This window comes from Engystomops pustulosus, chromosome 9, assembly GCF_040894005.1.
Source record: "Engystomops pustulosus chromosome 9, aEngPut4.maternal, whole genome shotgun sequence".
Taxonomy (NCBI): domain Eukaryota; kingdom Metazoa; phylum Chordata; class Amphibia; order Anura; family Leptodactylidae; genus Engystomops; species Engystomops pustulosus.
In genome coordinates this window covers 78,419,803-78,440,369 of record NC_092419.1, presented here as the reverse complement: position 1 = coordinate 78,440,369, position 20,567 = coordinate 78,419,803, and the positions used below count along the sequence as shown (strand labels likewise).

The window sequence follows — 20,567 nt, the reverse complement described above, 5'->3', positions numbered from 1 at the left end:
CGACATCTGTGCCCTATAGAAAGTCACAGGACCACCACAGCAGCATACAGTCACAGTGTTCCCCACAGTAGCCAAGTCATAGTGCCCCCATAGTAGCCTGGTCACAGCCATTATTCATTTTCACCCCTCTATAACCATCAGTAATATCCCTCCCATCATAACCAGTAGTCATATCCTGCCCCCCACCATCCGTCATTAGTAATAGAATGATAGCCTCCCCCCACCAGTAGCCATTAGTTAAAGCCTACCCCCACCAGTAGCCATTAGTAAAAGCCTCCCCCCACCAACAGCCATTAGTAATATCCTGTCCCCCACCAACAGCCTTTAGAAATATCCTGTCCCCCACCAACAGCCATTAGAAATATCCTGCCCCCCCACCAGTAGCCATTAGTAATATCCTGGCCCCCACCAGTAGCCATTAGTAATATCCTTCCCCCCCCCCCCCCCCAGTAGCCATTAGTAATATCCTGCCCCCCCACCAGTAGCCATTAGTAATATCCTGCCCCCCACCAGTAGCCATAAGTAATATCCTGCCCCCCCCCACCAGTAGCCATAAGTAATATTCCCTCCCCCCAGTAACCATAAGTAATATTCCCACCCACCAGTAGCCATAAGTAATATTCCCTCCCCCCAGTAACCATAAGTAATATTCCCACCCACCAGTAGCTGTTAGTAATGCCACCCACTGAATGCCACCCGTAATGAATGCCCCCCCTCACCAGTAGCCATAATGCATGTTACCCACCAACCCACCAGTAGCCATAATTAATGCCCCCCCCCCACCAGTAGCCATAATTAATATTTCCCCATCCACCAGTAGCCATAATTAATGTTCCCCCTCACCAGTAGCCATAATTAATATTTCCCCATCCACCAGTAGCCATAATTAATGCCCCCCTCACCAGTAGCCATAATTAATGTCCCCCTATCCACCAGTAGCCATAATTAATGTCCCTCCCTCACCAGTAGCCATAATTAATGTCCCTCCCTCACCAGTAGCCATAATTAATGTTCCCCCCTCACCAGTAGCCATAATTAATGTTCCCCCCTCACCAGTAGCCATAATTAATGTTTCCCCATCCACCAGTAGCCATAATTAATGTCCCCCTCCACCAGTAGCCATAATTAATGTCCCCCCTCACTAGTAGCCATAATTATTGCCCCCCTCCACCAGTAGCCATAATGAATGTTTCCAAATCCACCAGTAGCCATAATTAATACCCCCCCCAAATAGCCATTTCCTAACTTGCACCTATGCCGTTCTTACATTGACCCCCAGACTAGTGCCCCCCCATAGAAACAGGGCCCCATATATTTAAGCAAAATAAAAAATAAAATTCTTACCTCATTCCGCTCCTCTTGGCGCTCTCTCTTATTGTTACGTTATCTTATCTTATCGATCGTTACGCCCCTGGTTCCATGCCATCAGTAACCAACACCCAGTCTTAAACAATGGTGCAAGTTGCTGACGGCATGTGTTTTATGGAAGCGCATATGAGATAGGCAGCAGCCCGCCTCTGGGCACTTGCATTATGTTGATACAGCACCATGTGTGAATGAAAAACCAGGATCTGGTGCTCTAAGGCCTTGTGCAAATAAAGTACACTAAAACTTGTATTTATTGGTATGCCTTAAAAACATATAAAACAAAAAAAACATCATGTGTTTTTCTGCCAGGCACCTACAATATCAGGTGAATGATACCTCACCCCTGCTGAAGTCTTAGCTACACATTGGCAACAAAAAATACAAAAATACAGGTAACAAGAAATTATCATAAATAAACCTTTTTGTTTTATACTAATAAATACATTAAGTTTTATATATAGTATACTTTATTTGCACAAGGTCTTATAGCACCAGATCCTTTCTGGTCTTTAGTTTACATTATTTTTGCTGGTGTTTTGGCCGTACATATTTGGCCGTATACATAGCTGACACATTTGTGCTCTATTGATTTACAGCACTGTGTGTGGCCACACTAGACATGCAACATTTCCAACATGCTGTTTTCGTTACATTTTTAAACGCATCCAAAACGCAAGTGGGAGGGGGTTTAGCCAAAACGCATATGCGTTTCCAATCATAACACAACACAAGTGGGAGGGGTTTTGGCCAAAACCCCTCCCACTTGCATTTCGGATGTGTTTAAAAACTAGACGAAAACGGAGCATGGGAAACTGCCCTGTGGCTGCATTCACCCTTAGGCTGGCGCCACACAGGGCGCTTTGTCTGCGCTTGCAAACGCAAACAAAGTCGCGCCCACCGGGGCGGGCCTCGGCCCGATTGCATCGGCGTTTCTATGGAAACGCCTGCGATCGGGAACGTGCCGCCGGTGTTTCGCGTTAAATTAACGCAAAACACCGGCGTCTCGTTCCCGATTGCAGGCGTTTCCATAGAAACGCCGATGCGATCGGCCCAAGGCCCGCCCCGGTGGGCGCGACTTTGTGTTTGCAAGCGCAGACAAAAGCGCCACGTGTGGCGCCGGCCTTAGGGTGATGCCACACATGGTGTTTTTGGTCCGTTTTTAAACATGTTTTCAGTCCATTTTTGCCCGTTTACCATGCGTTTGGCTTCTTACAACCTGTTTATCTATTAAGATAATTGGGAAAAACAGACTAAAAATGGACCAAAAACTCTATGTGTGGCATCACCCTTAGGCCAAGTAGTGACCCCTCAGACAATGGGTTGTCACATTGTGGTCCCTGGGCAGGGTGAGTATCCCCTTTACTTTCCAGCTCGGGCCTCCTATAAAATAACATATAAATGTGACAGTGCAGGGACATAAGGGCCATTTTACCACACTGTATTTTTGCATTGGTATCTCAACCATCCCCATAAGCAGGCCCTGTCTTTGATTACACAGACACCTGCCCCCGGACCTATTCACACATATGACCAAAATATCACGAAGGCCTTCCACGCGCGGCTTTAATAACTGCGCATGCGTAGTCTCAGAATAACTAAGCGTGAACGCGCACGTTACACAGAACCTAAAATCGTGCACAAATTTGCGGTTTAGCGTAAATCCACCGGTTAATTCCTCAGAGTGGATATTCCTGTTTTATTATTTTTGGCTTTCCTGCTTTTTAGTCACGGTCAGGCATCTTGACCACAACAAAGATGGCGGCTCAATACTAGGCACCGCCTTCAGGAGAGCCAGCGTACTCGCTGTCTGCGCAGCCTGCTGACAGACGTGCGTTGTGATTGGTTGGTTCAAGACGTTGTGGATTTTGAAAACTTGGCGGTTGTGTCAGGGAGATCCGGCCGCAGACAACGGGGGAGAACGCAGCTGAAGCCGAGGGGAGAGCAGCACCGGGCGCCAGAATCATCCGTACAGCGAGGGACAGGACGGGCGCTCCCGGGTATGTGCTTTGCCAATCCACCACCGGCACTGAAAAGCAGGGCGACGCCTGACGCCAAACATAGCGGCCGTTATCTGTATGGAGAATACCTTCCTTCTCTCCATCTATGCCATCAGTTCTGGTTCTTCTGCTATTTTCCCGTTTTAGGCGCCGTTCACACTTAAAAATTGTGGTCAAAATTTGTGGACTAAACAATTCTGCATGTAGAATAATCCGTGTAATGCCGAGCCCACAGTAGGCCAGGTATTGCTATACCTGCCCTCTATCAAGTGTATCCAGCTCTTTCTTGTAGGTCTGCTGCAGTGTGAACAGGAGCTTAAAGGGATTTTGTTAGGTTATAATGACTTGGGGGCGATCAGCTGCTGTGCAGTGTAAGAAGCTGCTATCCCAGGGACACAGCTGTTTGACCCCAGTCATCTCATGCTCAATAATTATACCAACAATGGGTCGTTGTTAGTAAAAATAAAAAATTAAAAAAATCTGAGAATCCCTTTAAACTGGCCAATCTTGTTGTTTTTCACTTGGTAAGTGCAGCATGAAGTCTCTGGATTAGCAATGTTGCCCTTGAATCCTGATCTGGCCGAGGACCTCTGCGTTCATTCATTGTAATCCTGGTGTATATGGAGATGGATATTTGGGTACTTCACTGGAGAAGTGACAAGCCCTCCTTAAAGGGAACCTGTCACCAGGGACCTCATTTTCACTAAAGAGAGGTTGCAGAAGCCCATTACTGCTGCATTGCAATTATGTTTTTCTGCCTTTTATGTGCATTTGCATTAAAATTTAATTGTAAAATAACTTACCTTGAGAGAATCCTTTTGAGTCCCAGGTTTGTTTCTGGAACTCACAACAGAATTCTGTCCAGGTGCAAGGTAAGTTAAAACTCACAAGGGTTCCCTTCGAAGGATATCTACCACCACGATCAAGGATTGTAAACCAAGCACATTGACATGCAGGTAAGTGCCCCAACTAGCAGGATATGCTCTTTTAGTGTCCATTCCCTGGTGTTTACAAAACAAGGCTTTTAAAATTATGCAAATGAGACTTGGGACTCCATAGGTGTTAATGGAGCCAGGAGCACTTCAGGCTCATTTGTATGATCTTAAAGATAAGAAGCTTAAAGAAGAGCAGTTCCTGGCGGGGTGTGCACGCACCAGTATGTCTGTATGCTTGGTTTACAATCCTTCATCCTGATGGTATATGATCACTTAAGTGCATGTGACTTGCTGCTTCAATAACTAAGGGACTATTTTGGAATGGTGCAGTACAGCGCTGCCATAAATTAGATGGAGAGTAGATTTTGTTTTCAAAATCCCTACATGTTCTTCAATAGGAAGTTTCATGGCTTCCTTGGATATAACTATGTCCTGGCCATGTGATGGGCTTGTTACAGTATCAGAGGTTTATCTTGTGACAGAATCATGACATATTTTTAATATGTGACACTGAAATCTATATATATTATTATTGGCTCCTTCCTAAAGCTCAGCATTTTTCTATCTAGGCTTGTTTCAGTGCAACATGGGAAAGGATGAGGGTATTCCAGTGAGAGTAGCTTTACGGTGCCGACCCCTGGTACCGAAAGAGATCAATGAAGGTTGTAAGACGTGTCTCACTTTTGTCCCTGGGGAACCTCAGGTAAGTGACGATCACAGTGCCCCTTTGCATTCAGTTATCTTTCTAGCATCACATTCTCACTTTATTTTTTTTTTATTTTAAGGTGATTGTTGGCAACGAAAAATCATTTACATATGATTTTGTGTTCGATCCATCAGCTGAGCAGGAAGAGGTATATAACAATGCTGTAGCTCCTCTTATTCATGGCCTTTTTAAAGGTAAGTACTGAACCAGGAGGAATTGACATACGGGTTAAGGAGTATACCAGTCATTTGGTGGGGTCCAACAGATGAGGCCTTAAACAATGGGATTTTGTTTCTTTTCCCCCTAATCAAAGGAGTGGGGTCTAGTAGGGTTGAAGGGAGTAGCCATTGAGCACACACCATACTGGTCCATTCAAAATCCATGACCCTTTTCTGGCATACAGACCTTAATACGGAGCAGTAATTCCTCCAGGTATCCCTACAACTGCAGGGCCTCTGCCTGTCCATTAAAGGACATCTACCACCAGTATCAGGGATTATAAACTGAATACACTGACCTACTATTGTGCGCTCCTCTAGTGGGAGCCACTCTTCTTTAAGCTGCTTATGCCCTTGGGGCTCCAGGCTCATTTGCATAATTCTAAAAATCCTTAAAAAAAACAATTAGACTCTTAAAACAGACTGAATCCTGCCAGAGGGGGCATACACCCGCATATAAATGTGCGCGCTTTACAACCCTTCATCCTGGTGGTAGATGTCCTTTACTAATCGGTTTACTAGATAAAGGGTCAATGCCTAGGCCTGGAATACCCCTATAAGAGGATTATTTTTCTTTGGCAATTAAAGTTCAGACCATGTCTACGGAAGAACCTGTCATCTTATTAAGAAATTTTAAGTGGTGAAAAATGTTTTTTTGACAGAATAGGAGCTTTTTACGCATTTGTTGATTGCATCCAAATATTGGATATTGTTGATATATTGTGTACACTCTCTCACACTCTCATTATTGCATCTCTATTTGTGCATAAACTTCCGCATTGGGAATTTGATTTAAAAAAAAAAAAAAAAGTTGCTTGTTGGTGGTACCGGATGTCAACTGTCAGGTTTTATGGGTGCTTTTACTTTTTACTCGGGTTTTATTGCTATATTTTTCAGATTGACTTTCTTACAATGTAGGATCCTGTTTAATCCACCATAAATATATCCAATAAATGTAAAGACAAATAAACAACGTTCACTGGAGAGTATTGAGGTTTATAGGCTCATATTTGTGATTATCTTAGACTGCAGTGTTGGTGCAGTAGGTAATATTCTGTAACCAATGTTTTTCACATAACAAATCTTACCATGTATACCAAAATAACTAATTAATATACACAACCACCTTCATGCAACATTGCAGCAAATGGTTATAAAATTTAACATATATACCAGTCCAGAGTACTTGTATAAAGAAAATGTACTTTCCTAAAAAGGGGCTCATACATGCTCCACATGTACATATTACCAAACTATGCAGTAAAGGGAATGTTTAATCCTTGCCGTTTGCATAAGTTTAAGAAAATTGCACTGAGCTTCACACATATATAACTATAAAATCCCTTACACAATGGTAACCTACATAGAAAAATAGGTATCCATAAACCAGGCGAATCGGATAACAAAGATCACTTTTAGATGGGTGTGATAAGTGTGCCGTTGTTTAAGTGGGGAAATAACGCAATGTTTCTCAGTTCATAAAAATTCTGTTAACAAGGCCATAACATGGGTATAAATAATGGAGGGGTGGGGTAAAATAACAAATTTATTCAGCAATGTGTGTTTTTTTTTTTTTTTTTTTTTAATGTTGCATATAATAGTCTGGGTCGTAATGTTAATAAATCGAAACACAACATAGACATTATTTTGTTCTTTTTTAAAGTGGGAATCGCCTAATTCGGTAAAATTCATTGCATCATAATTGCAATTTATCTCTTTGATTTATACAAAGTGACTTGAATATTTTGTTGGAAAACTTTCGTGCTATTTTCAATACAGTTGTATTGAATTTTAAAATTGATTTTTATTTTTTTTCTGAAGGATACAATGCAACAGTCCTTGCTTATGGACAGACCGGATCTGGAAAGACCTTCTCAATGGGAGGAGCGTATACCCATGACCAAGAAAATGAACCAACTGTCGGTGTAATCCCAAGAGTTGTCAAGGCGTTGTTTAAGGAAATTGAACAAAGGGCAGACTGGGAGTTTCTTCTTAAAGTTTCTTACTTGGAGGTAATTTTAACATGTCAATTTTTGGGAATATGTTTATTACCATAAGAAAGCACTAAAGTGTTGCATCATTTCCAAACTGTCAGACAGAAAAAATATTGTAGGTGAGCACTAGTTATATAAGAATTACCTTTTAGTTTGAAATATAATCTAATAAAAGCAATATATATATCCAAAACAAACTTGTGATTATCACAAGTGGTGATTTGTCCGCCTCCTAACACAGGCACAATAGCAGTACAGGTTACGTACAAGATAGGGTCTGTAGGTTTGTTCTTAAGTTGAATTTGTATGTAAGTCGGAACTGCATAGTTTATAATTGTAACCCCAGACAAAATTTTTTTTTTTTGGTCTGTGACAATTGTATTTTAAAGATATTAGGTTGTCATTAGAACCAGGATTAAGACTAAAGCTTCATTGTAGACAACTGTTATAGCTGTTTATTGTAGCCGAAGGCTAAAGTACAGTAAATTACCAACATCCAGGGGGCCGTTTGTAACCAGGGGGTCGTCTGTACCGCAGGTGTTCTTCAGTAGGGGGCTGCCTGTACTCATGCACCTGAATATAGATGGAGATAGAGAATGTCTGGTTTGACACACTGAGCTTGCACTTCTTTGTCCATGACTTTTATCATGTGACAGTGGGTCAGCGACAGCATGGTTTTATATTACTTTCTGAGATGAGGGGGTTGGTCAATTATTTATTGGCGATGAGTGATGTCTATATGAAGTAGTTTATGTTTATGGATGTAGTTTAACCCCTGCTTTATGGAAGCTGCCGCAGTGATTCGCTTATCAGTATATATATTATCCCACCCATAGCTCCTTCCTCTTTATTAGCCGAAACACCCCTCCTTCCCTCAGACGCTGGGTTACCAGTAAACATGTTGGGGAGGGGTTTGCTCCTTATGCCAAAGCAAAAATCAAACAAAAACATCAAGTTTCTTAGTTGCAGCTCACCCCACGTTGTCCTGGAAATCTCTTATTCATGGCTAGAGTGTCTGCGGACACTGGAAACGCGTAGGCGAAGCCAGGTTACCACCATCTGTCATAGCTCGCTGATGACTTAAGATACAGGCGGTTCGTGCATTTTAAGCTTTATTGCTACAAGCATTATTTCAATAAAAGAAGAAGTTTTAACTACTTACCTAGGTCAAGCGCTGGATTAATTTCCTGTTTTACAAGTGAGTTTGCGCCTTATTAATGAGAGCCAATTGTTTTGGGCAAGAATTAGCACATACTCATTTTGTGTCATAAATATTAACAGACAGTAGTCCCCAGCAGTCTCTCTCTATTTTGGAGTCTTTTTCTCTATTTTCACGGTGTAGTTATCCCATAAGTAAATAAACTTGCCTTGTTCACGTCCGGAGCTGTTGACTACCAACCAGTCTCTAACCTCTCTTTCATCCCCAAACTGCTGGAATTCCTGGTCTATTCTCGTATGGCCCATTATCTCTCTAATTCTCTCCTTGATCCCCTACATTCTGGTTCTCATACCATACACTTTGCTGAAATTCTCCAATTATATTCTCACTGCTAATTCTAAAGGTGACTACTCGGCAGCGTTTGATACTGTGGACCACCAGCTCCTCCTCTGGATGCTTCGCTTCATTGGCCTGAAGGACACTGTACTCTCATGGTTTTCTTCCGATCTCTCTGACTTTCACTGTCTCCTTTACTCGATCTCTTTTGCCTCTTGCTGTTGGGGTTCCTCAGGACTCAGTTTATCCAATGGCGGTAGTATAGAGGGAGAAGAAGAGGAGCTGGGACCATCAGCAGATTTGGTTTCCAGTATCATCTCTGTGCTGATGATGCCCATCTATATACTTCTGCATGTAACATCACCCCTGCCTTACTACAGAACACTAGTGACTGTCTCTCTGCCGTCTCTAACATCAGGGCCTCTCTCTTCTTTAAACCTAATCTTTCGAAGACTGAACTTGTCTATCCACCATCTACTAAGGGACCCAACAGTGGCCCCTCCATTTCTGTCTGTGGTATTGCCATCACCCTGAGGCCTGCTGTATTGGGGTTGTGCAGGACTCTGACCTCTCCTTTGCACCATATATTTAATCACTTGATCGCTCTTACATGATGTATCTCAAAAACCTTATTAGAAACTGGTCGTTTCTTACAATTTAAAGGGAACCTACCACCACGAATCTACCTATAAAGGTAGATCGGGTGGTAGGTGGATGTATGGGACGTGAGGATAGCCCTTTTTAGAGCTAATCCTCACGTCCCCGCTAGCATACCATAAACTTTATTGCCCTAATATGTTAATTTAATTAAGCGGCTACCGGGGCGTGGAGTAGCCGGACACGGCATGCGCAGAACTCCGGCTTCTCGGACGAGGGCGCGCAGCTGCCAGGAGCTGCGCGCCGAAGATCACAGGGTAGGCGGGGGAAAGCAGCTACTGGGGCGTGGAGTAGCCGCGCCGTGTAGCCTCGTGTCCGGCTACTCCACGCCCCGGTAGCCGCTTAATTAAATTAACATATTAGGGCAATAAAGTTTATGGTATGCTAGCGGGGACGTGAGGATTAGCTCTAAAAAGGGCTATCCTCACGTCCCATACATCCACCTACCACCCGATCTACCTTTATAGGTAGATTCGTGGTGGTAGGTGCCCTTTAAACCTAATAAAATGTTAATTGTTCTGATTCACTCTTGTGTTGACTACTATAACTCCCTGCTAATTTGTCTTTTACTAAACTTTCCTCTACAAACTACTCTAAATGCAGCAGCCAGGCTCATCTTTCAGACCAAATGCTACACGGATGCCTCCAGCCTGTGTCCATCACTGCACTGGTTGCCCGTCTCCTTCTGAAAACAGTTTAAAATCCCGACACCATGCTGCACCTCCCTACCCTCTCATCTCAGTCTATTGCCCGACCCGTGCTCTTCAATCTGCCAGTGATCTTAGACTATTCTCTTCCTTAATTTGAGCCTCACTCCAGGCCTTCTCCCGAGCTGCACCAATTTTCTGGAATGCCCTTCCCTGTAATATTGGGCTAATCCCCATCCTCCAAAGCTTCAAATGTTTTCTTTAAGCAGGCCTATTACATTCCTTTACGTCGTGAAACGTTAACTCTTTACTAATCCATGCTGTGTCCTCATTCCATCTATTATACAGTAGACTTCAAATATCAAGCAACCGGGTTCTCTGCAGTCCCCATTGAGCTTAGACTATGTACAAGCTGATGGTGGTTCGAGTAGCATTCTTATTAAATTATTTGGTTCCCTTGTAAAGTATGGCTGGATCGTTATACACCCTCCTTATACCTCTTGTGTCACCCCATTCACCCTCAGACTGTGAGCTATGACGAGCAGGGCCCTCGCTCCTATTGTTTTCATATGAATATTTTCTTACTCTGTTTTATTTTATTTGTCCCCTGTGAGTTGTAAAGAGCAGAATACACTAGCGCTATATAAATATGTATTTGTTTATTTATTACAAAACTAGTAGCTTATTCGTGTGAATGTAGCTAAACTCTGCATCATTTCCAACAGAAATTTGAGCACACGTCCGGCGCCGTGGAGAGGAGTAGAAGTGACCCCCCCCCCCCCCTCTCCATAGCGCTGCTGGCTCACAGCCGTGCACGTGGGAAAGATAGAACATGTTTTATCTTTTCCCTGTGTACGGAGCGGCACCGTATCTCTCCGTGCGCCCATTACTGTCCATGGCGAACGTACATGCCTCCCCCAAACGTTCGTCTGAATGGGGCCTTATGAAGATTATATCGACACTTGTACAGAGACTATTAGTGAACACCAGAAACAAGAGGGATAAAAGTAACAAAATAGAAATTTCTCTTCATCTCGCCAGCCTTTTTATTTGTAAGGGGAAAAAAAACATTTTGAAATAAAATTTACATCAATTATATTTATGGCGCATAATTCTCTGTGTTTAAGTTTCTGAATGTTTCACTGTATTCTTGTGTTTAAGATCTACAATGAGGAAATTCTTGATTTGCTATTTGCTCCTCGGGATAAAGCATCTCCAATTAGCATCCGAGAAGACCCTAAGGAAGGCATTAAGGTACATCAGGTTGTCTACAGGATGCATTGGTACATTTGTGGGTGTTATGTAGGGTTGATAACTGTACTTGTGTTCTTCAGATCTGTGGATTGACTGAGCGGGATGTGAAGACTGCTTTGGATACCATTACTTGCTTGGAGCAGGGGAACAGCTCTCGTACTGTGGCCTCTACAGCTATGAATTCCCAGTCTTCTCGATCGCATGCCATCTTCACTATCTCTATAGAGCAGAAGAAAAAAGGAGATAAGTAAGTAGAAAGTCTCGGCAAAACGCATGGTTTCCTTATTGATACGGCTCTGTTTTCATTATGCGTTGCATGGTGTCTGATGCAGAAGTTTTTCCATCTCCATTTAATTTCTTTTTTTTCCTCTAGAAACAGCAGTTTTCGCTCCAAACTACACCTTGTAGATCTTGCAGGATCGGAAAGGCAGAAAAAGACCAAAGCTGAAGGTGATCGTCTGAAGGAAGGTAAATGTATTTCTGTTTCAAATTCCTGCTGCTTAGTATGCAAGTCCCCCAGTCCCAATATCCTCCTCCAAGTGCATTGTATAGGACACCATATATGGGCAAATCTAGTTTTGCATATGAGCAATGGAGATAACCCAGGATGTAGCTCTGACATGCGAATCACTGTGCCTCCCTTTATCTCGCTGCATAACCCTTTTTAAGAAAGTCGTTCAGACAGACTCCTGCTTCTGACCATTATCTGACAGGGGCTCCGGAGCTTTTTGACGTGGAGGTATCATGGAAGTAGTAGTACGTTTAGGAGCCTGATTTTGAGCGGGTGGGCACGGTAGTCCTCTGGAGACTAGAGCAACACCCTGGGTGCACCTCAGAGCATGGTGTCATAATGAATAAAGCTTATTTTTCGAAGGATCTGCAAAGATATTCTGCTCAATATGTAGGCAGTTGTGTATATGGCTTTCTAAAAAGATTTGGTAATCTCTATATAAAGTGGCTGTCCTTTTAAACTGCTTCTATTTCTATACTATGGGCACCCGTCATCCACGCCTAGTAAACAGTGGTTCTACTGTGACACTTTGTAGATGTTACACACCCGTTATAGCCAAATTCTGATCACAACCAGGACCTGTAGCAGGAGTTACATGATGAGGATAAGGAATGCTGATTCTTCCAGTGTACCTCCTGTATAAATGGTGCATCTACTTCATACATCTCTCTAGGACTGACGGTAAAACGGGACGATAGTTCCAGCAGTCCCATAGTTATAAAAGAAATGGCATTAAAGGGCCGTAGGCTGGACTCCTCATTTGATTAGTCGGAACCCCTAGTTAGAGGATACTTCATATAGTGTAGATATTTGTGAAGCAACTTGTGATTACATAGAATATCTAAATCTGCATTCATAGGTATCAGCATAAACCGTGGCTTGCTATGCTTGGGCAATGTTATCAGTGCTCTCGGAGATGAGTCAAAGAAGGGTGGTTTTGTGCCATACAGAGATTCCAAGTTAACCCGTCTACTTCAAGGTAAGTCTATTTTTAGCTCTGCTTATTGCATAACCCCTACAATAAACCTTTGCTGTATAATATAGGCTGCATTTTATCTACTGCTAGCATAATATTGGGCTACAATACTATCTAGCAAGGTAAGGCTGCGTCATTGTCTGTGTTATGTCCTTCTATTGTGCTCTTTTGATAAAGTAAACCTAGTTTAAGGAGAACTAAGAGAACTAAATTCTGGTTCTAAAAGGAAAAATATTAATTTTACTTATGATTTAGCTGCTGTTCTGTTCTAAAAAAAAAATTAACCTACATCAATATTTCGTTTTTGTTCTCCGTACTGGAAGAGGATGATAGAAGTAAATAACACTGATGGAAGTGCAGCCTTACACTCACCGTCCACTTTATTAGGTACACCATGCTAGTAACGGGTTGGACCCCCTTTTGCCTTCAGAACTGCCTCAATTCTTCGTGGCATAGATTCAACAAGGTGCTTCCAGCATTCCACAGAGATTTTGGTCCATATTGACATGATGGCATCACACAGTTGCCGCAGATTTGTCGGCTGCACATTCATGATGCGAATCTCCCGTTCCAAAGATGCTCTATTGGATTGAGATCTGGTGACTGTGGAGGCCATTTGAGTACAGTGACCTCATTGTCATGTTCAAGAAACCAGTCTGAGATGATTCCAGCTTTATGACATGGCGCATTATCCTGCTGAAAGTAGCCATCAGATGTTGGGTACATTGTGGTCATAAAGGGATGGATATGGTCAGCAACAATACTCAGGTAGGCTGTGGCGTTGCAACGATGCTCAATTGGTACCAAGGGACCCAAAGAGTACCAAGAAAATATTCCCCACACCATGACACCACCACCACCAGCCTGAACCGTTGATACAAGGCAGGATGGATCCATGCTTTCATGTTGTTGACGCCAAATTCTGACCCTACCATCCGAATGTCGCAGCAGAAATCGAGACTCATCAGACCAGGCAACGTTTTTCCAATCTTCTACTGTCCAATTTCGATGAGCTTGTGTAATTGTGTAAAAATCAGTTTCCTGTTCTTAGCTGAAAGGAGTGGCATCCGGTGTGGTCTGCTGCTGTAGCCCATCTGCCTCAAAGTTCGACGTACTGTGCGTTCAGAGATGCTCTTCTGCCTACCTTGGTTGTAACAGGTGGCGATTTGAGTCACTGGTGCCTTTCTATCAGCTCGAACCAGTCTGCCCATTCTCCTCTGGCATCAACAAGGCATTTCCGCCCACAGAACTGCCGCTCACTGGATGTTTTTTCTTTTTCGGACCATTCTCTGTAAACCCTAGAGATGGTTGTGCGTGAAAATCCCAGTAGATCAGCAGTTTCTGAAATACTCAGAGCAGCCCTTCTGGCACCAACAACCATGCCACGTTCAAAGGCACTCAAATCACCTTTCTTCCCCATACTGATGCTCGGTTTGAACTGCAGGAGATTGTCTTGACCATGTCTACATGCCTAAATGCACGGAGTTGCCGCCATGTGATTGGCTGATTAGAAATTAAGTGTTAACGAGCAGTTGGACAAGTGTACCTAATAAAGTGGCCGGTGAGTGTATACTATAATTGTGCTGCAGAACAAGAAATGTTCTGCTTTTCTTTAAAATCATCTGGTCAAGTGGTTCAATAGAAGTGAGACTTGACATGGCTGTCCTATCCTAACCACCAAATAGTGCTTATCTATGATTGTAATACTGATTTCACTTTTTTTTTTTAACATTTTTGTTCTTGGGCATTTTGGCTTTCTAATTCTAAAAGAACACCCAATCATGTCTAGTCTGTCACTCAATAATCATCAGCACCCAGCAGAATTCATTGACTCCTTATGTGTTCTGTTGGGTCCTGCTATAGTGTGTGTGGTTTTACGGTTATAAAAAGCACGGTATCCAGTAATTTCTATGTATATGAGAAAGGTAGCCTTATAATACTAAGGGCTGTACATCTAAACCTGTGCATTCTTGGACTTCAAATGGTGGACTTGTTATCCACGGTTTGCAGCTCTTTTTTATAAGCAGCACATGAGGTTTGCTCATGTACCAATCATGGTATGAAAGGGCCTTTGTGAGCCTCAGACTGTCAGGAATAGTACGTGCTTTATAATTTGTTGCTCGGGCAGAAGGCTCAGAACTGTGGAAATCACAGGAGTCATAAATGTCTGTGGCCCTCGATTGTGAGGATTGTGGTTTATCGGGCTTTGCTCCTAGAATAACCCTATCGTATAACAGACCAGAACGTAACCGCAAGTAAATAAGATGGTTTTCCTTTATCCATGGGCACCTTCCTGCAAAAAATGGGCTCTTAAAATTGGTAACTCGACCCCCAGGAGCCTTTCTGGCTCATTAGCACAAAGGCCCTTTGTGCTGTAGCTTCACAGGCTGTTAAAGTTGCACTCTCCCTCCAGCCATTCTCAAACTTCCTCTGCTGTAGTGAGGTTACATCAGACGGGGGGCAGTGTAACAGCCTGTTAATCTGCAGAATGGAGAGGCTCTTGTATGACCCTGAAGGGCTCCTGGGGGTGTTCATTTGAAAGTTTATTTTGGAATGAAGGAGGCCATCCATAATAAATAGAACATGATTACCACAGTCATGGTGCCTGGATGGATCTATGAGTGTCACTGGTTTATCATGCTTGATTTTTTTGATGATGGATTTCACTGAGAAATAAGTCATATGATTAACATTTAAAGGAAAGTCTTAAGTTTTGAAGAAATTTTATTTTGTATGGATCTACTTACAGATTCCCTGGGTGGAAACAGCCATACACTGATGATTGCCTGTATAAGTCCTGCTGACTCCAACATGGAGGAGACCCTAAATACTCTTAGATATGCAGATAGAGCCAGGAAGATCAAGAACAAACCTATAGTCAACACTGATCCCCAGGCTGTAGAGCTTCAGAAACTTAAGCAGCAGGTATTTATTAAACGTAAATGAGCAAGACCTCCCTTTGTATTCAGAATATAATGTTGTGTTTATTATGATTTTCTCTTCAACAGGTTCAGGATCTGCAGGTTTTGTTGCTACAGGCGCATGGAGGGACTCTACCTGTCCTGACAAAGTAAGATTCCTCTTATACCATACGTACCATATTGTGCTGTATCGATGCTTAGTTCTGGATATTATTTCAGGTTCTTTGCAAGACTAGTTTAAGAAGTTTTATTTGCAAAGGTTGGAATCCATGCCCAAAGTAGCCTCTGCATTTAACCCTTCACGACCCGTGACGTAATAGCACGTCACGGGTCGGCCGCGGGTGCATGGAGAGGGCTCACGCGCTGAGCCCTCTCCATAGCCGGTAAGTCTTTGCTGCATATTGCTTACTGCTAGCACCGATCGCGGGTGTTTTCACCTCGATCGCCGCCGGCAATGCTGCCGGCGGCTTCAAAAGCATGGCGGCGCGTGGGCGCCGCCATCTTTTCGAGGATCGCCGCTCCCCGTGACGTCATCGGGGAGCGGCGATCCGTCGCCATGGTAACCTCGGGTCTCGCGAAGACCCGAGGCTACTTCTGGTTAACCCATGCATTACAATGTGCTATCAGCACATTGTAATGTATGAGGAGTAAAATCCCCATACTGTAGTATGGCAGTATATGATAGGATCGTGCAGACCCCCTAGGGTTAAAGTACCCTAGGGAGTCTGAAAAGTACTAAAAATAAAAATAAAAAAAAGTTAAAAGAAAAAAAATTATAATAAAAAACCCTAAAAACTCAAATCACCCCCCTTTCCCTAGAACTGATATAAATATAAATAAACAGTAAAAATCATAAACACATTAGGTATCGCCGCGTCCGAAAATGCCCGATCTATCAAAATATGATAACGGTTTTTCACTGTGTTTAATCCCGTAACGGAAAATCGCGCCCAAATTCGAAAATGGCACTTTTTTTGTCATTTAAAAAAATTAAAAGATTCTATAAAAAGTGATCACAAGGTCGTACAGTCCTAAAATTGATAACATTGTAAAGGTCATCAGAATCCGCAAAAAACGACACCACTCACAGCTCAGTACACCAAAGTATAAAAAAGTTATTAGCGCCAGAAGATGGCAAAATCCCAAAAAAAATTTTGTACAGGAGGTTTTAATTTTTTTAAATGTATGAAAACATTATAAAACCTATACAAATTTGGTATCCCCGTAATCGTACCGACCCAAAGAATAAAGTAGACATGTCATTTGGGGCGCACAGTGAAATCCGTAACATCCAAGCCCACAAGAAGGCGGCACAAATGCGTTTTTTTTACCAATTTCACTGCATTTGGAATTTTTTTCCCGCTTCCTAGTACACGGCATGGAATATTCAATACCATCTCTATGAAGTGCAATTTGTTACGCAGAAAATAAGCCGTCACACAGCTCTGTACATGGAAAAATAAAAAAGTTATGGATTTTTGATCATGGGGAGTAAAAAATGAAAATGAAAAAACAAAAAAGGACCAGGTCCTGAAAGGGTTAATCTGCATATAAATATAAAATCTACCATCAAAACTGAGCGTTATAAACCTGGGAGCGTTGCTCATAGATCCATAATCGTAGTAATCTTATATTTGTTGTCCAGAGTTTGGCTAGTGAGAGCTCCTCACCAGGAACCTCTGTGTTGGCATGCCACTTGATTTATTTCACTTTTCTGACTTCTAGCATAGAACCATCTGAAAATTTACAGTCTCTTCTGGTGAAGACTAGAAGTTTAGAGGAAGAAAATCGCAAGCTGAGTCAAGAGTTGAGCGAGGCTGCGGAACAGACTGCTCAGATTCTGGAGAAGATTATTCTGGTCAGTCTGTTTTGATCCCTTTTGGATGACATGACTCCTCAAATTGCTGCAACAAATATCGCAAACCTATACGTACATGCTGTTTATCTTTCACTTTTTTTTTTTTGTTTTTTTTTTTTTGTTTTTGCCCAGTATAGAGGGCTCATTAGCTAAAGCTTGTGTCGGTTATAGTGTTATTCTACGCCAGGTTAGGAGCTTCTTGACATATCCACACTGATGACATCAAGCGTCATGGTGCACAATTTTTCAGTTAATGGGGTTGCACGATGCATCGAAACATAGATTCTTGTGAGATACAGAACGGTTCAATACTGTGTATCTGTTTTGCAGGGAACTCCCCAGAGGAGACATCTGGCAGAGAATGCTTTGTATAGATGTCTTCAGGGTAATATCACCATCTGTTCAAATATGGTGTTTCTACATCTCCCAGGGCTTCCCTAAACACAAGGCTGTAAATGATTTCATTAGATAATTTTTTGCCCAACCTCCACACTCCACCTGCCATAGAGATACAGCAGCTTTATCCACTAGACTATGGGCTTACTGGTTGTCAATGGGAGGATGTAGCAAGAGCTTCACTGTAACAAAGTGCACTGGTATAGATGGATCTTCTCAGAGATCTCTATATCACGTTATTTTTTCATAAGCATATAATACAGTTAAAATAATGTATGCAGCAAAAAATGAGGGGCTCATTCAGACGGCGTGTTTGCAAAAAATGTGGACATATCTGTGTTCACCCCATATTATGCAAAAAAATCTGATGGGTTTTTAATCTACTTCTTGCCCTGCCCAGTTGGTCGCCTAGCAACATTTGATAAATAAACAGTCTTCATACGGACGTCATGCATGTGCCATCCATTTTTTTGCGTATCCATTTACTTCTATAGGTGTACGTGGTCCGCATGCAAAACTAATTATGCATGCTGTAGTGGGTTTTTTTTAGTTTTTCACGGATGTGCAGACGGCAAGAAAAAAAGATGTGAACAGATCCGAAGGAAACAATGTGTCCGTTTGCCATCATACGGACATCAAAAACACCTGCTCTAAATTATACAATTCATATTACCATTACCAAGACAACCTATACAATACATATACTAAACTGTGATAAAACATTAAAGCTCTCCTGGCAAAACACTTGACCGTTACTGATCGCATGTGTTTCAATGGAAATGCAAATATGATTAGGATGAGCCCCGTCCCCAAATGTTTGCATTGCAATTTTAAATGCAATGTAAATGCCACATGTGACCGCACCCAAAACATTCAGATCTTATTTTCTTTTCTCAGAATCAAGTATTATGATACTTTTCTGGGTATCGTATCGGTGCAACCCAAGTGCTTAATGAATTCCCTTTCATGTGTAGAACTCAGTGGGTGATGTCTGAAGCAACAAGTAACGTACTATGGGTATAAAATCTGCAGATCTGGTTGCTTTACTAGGCGTTTTCTCTGTAGCGTCTCACCATTCTTAATTTTTTTTTGTTGTTGAAACATAAGACTGAACAGGAAAATGAGAAACTGAACACCAAGATGGATGAGCTGAAGCAACATGCAGCGTGAGTCTTGTGGTTTACTGTGTATTTTGAATGATCCAAAACCTGGTGTGTGTGGTTTTTGTTATGAACTCGACCCATCTCGCACACAGCTGTAAGGTGGACCTGCAAAAGATTGTCGAGACATTAGAAGACCAAGAACTGAAGGAAAACGTAGAGGTTATTCGCAACTTGCAGCAGGTCATTGTCCATCTTCAAGTAAGTGGAGTCTTTAGTTGCCGTTCCCTTTAATTTTCTACTTGTCTGTGTTGGTCCTGAATTTCTGATGCACAAGTAGTGGATATGAGAGCAGTCTACACACCCGCTATGATTTTGCATACATGGCAGATCTCTAGTAGTTGTGATGTGATTTCTAGTATATTAAAGATTCTTTATATAACTTTGTGTTTTGTTGGCCTATATTTCACATCCTCTAGTTTGTCTAATGTTTGTTCATAGTTCTAAGCCCAGGAAAAGATGCGTTGTGCTTCCGTTATAAACATTACATCTATTTTGTTTGAATGGAGACGACATATTTCCAGCTTGGGATTGGAATAATGCAGCTGCTCCACCTTAATGAAACAATTTTTGTTTGCATACACAAGAGTTTTGTTTTTTCCTTCCTTGCGGTGTCAATTGTTCAGCGAGTGGTCCTGTGGTGCGGCATGTCTGTGACTTGTCTATATTCAATTCTTCTCCTTACCAGGATGAAAGTGCAGGAATTGCTGCAACTATTGAAGCTTTGGTCGATGAGGTCACAAATTCTCCTCTTCCTGAAGAGGTAAGGCGAAGATGGGAATGGAATTAAAGTGGATTTGTACAAATGCCAAAATATAATAAAATAATTTTTCTGTTTGTAATATTCACTTACCTTTCTGCTATTTCTCCTTATTCCCCTGGTAATGATGTGTGATCTATGGGCAGCAGAAGCTGAGCAGACTTCTATATTGTTGAATCCCTATTCATTCTGTTATATACGTCATTAATAGATATTTACCAAAAACCCCTCTGACGCCTTCTATATCAGAAAATGCTTCTACAATGTTATTTTTATTATAACCTTGTTCATTTTCTTTTTCAGAAAATTGACAATGGTGAAAAACGCTCTTCAGATGGATTTACCGCTCACCACGCCCTTAGACAGGCACAATTATCCAAAGAGTTGATTGAGTTGAACAAAGCATTGGTTTTGAAGGAAGCGCTGGCTAAAAAGATGGCACAGAATGACAGCCACTTGGAGCCTATGCAGGGCGAATATCTGGTAAGAGGTTGTAGTTCTCACCAATGTGTTCACGTGTAATGATCTGCAGCAGGCGAAGCTGAATATTCACAGCAGTTATTTTTTTTATTTTTCCTTATGCACTCTTGTTTTGTGTGTAGAATAATATAAAGGTCTTGGAAACCGAAGTCAGTGCTCTGCAGAAAGAGAAGGAAGAATTGGTCCTTGCTCTTCATTCAGCCAAGAAGGATACAAATCAAGCTAAGTAAGTAA

At 42.1% G+C, this 20,567-nt stretch overlaps 1 protein-coding gene across 1 annotated transcript in view; it reads left to right on the top strand.

Annotated features, from left to right (window-relative positions):
* The first annotated feature begins 3,167 nt into the window (after positions 1–3,167).
* Positions 3,168–20,567, top strand: part of KIF4A (kinesin family member 4A) — a 30,372-nt gene continuing 12,972 nt past the window's right edge. The window contains exons 1-16 of the mRNA XM_072123228.1: positions 3,168–3,365; positions 4,870–5,003; positions 5,086–5,200; positions 7,046–7,236; positions 11,179–11,271; positions 11,352–11,518; positions 11,645–11,739; positions 12,642–12,761; positions 15,508–15,683; positions 15,767–15,828; positions 17,405–17,537; positions 19,041–19,099; positions 19,189–19,294; positions 19,782–19,856; positions 20,157–20,336; positions 20,456–20,559. Coding sequence (XP_071979329.1) covers positions 4,887–5,003; positions 5,086–5,200; positions 7,046–7,236; positions 11,179–11,271; positions 11,352–11,518; positions 11,645–11,739; positions 12,642–12,761; positions 15,508–15,683; positions 15,767–15,828; positions 17,405–17,537; positions 19,041–19,099; positions 19,189–19,294; positions 19,782–19,856; positions 20,157–20,336; positions 20,456–20,559 — 1,793 coding nt within the window. The 5' untranslated portion in view covers positions 3,168–3,365; positions 4,870–4,886. The remainder of the gene's footprint in view (positions 3,366–4,869; positions 5,004–5,085; positions 5,201–7,045; positions 7,237–11,178; positions 11,272–11,351; positions 11,519–11,644; positions 11,740–12,641; positions 12,762–15,507; positions 15,684–15,766; positions 15,829–17,404; positions 17,538–19,040; positions 19,100–19,188; positions 19,295–19,781; positions 19,857–20,156; positions 20,337–20,455; positions 20,560–20,567) is intronic.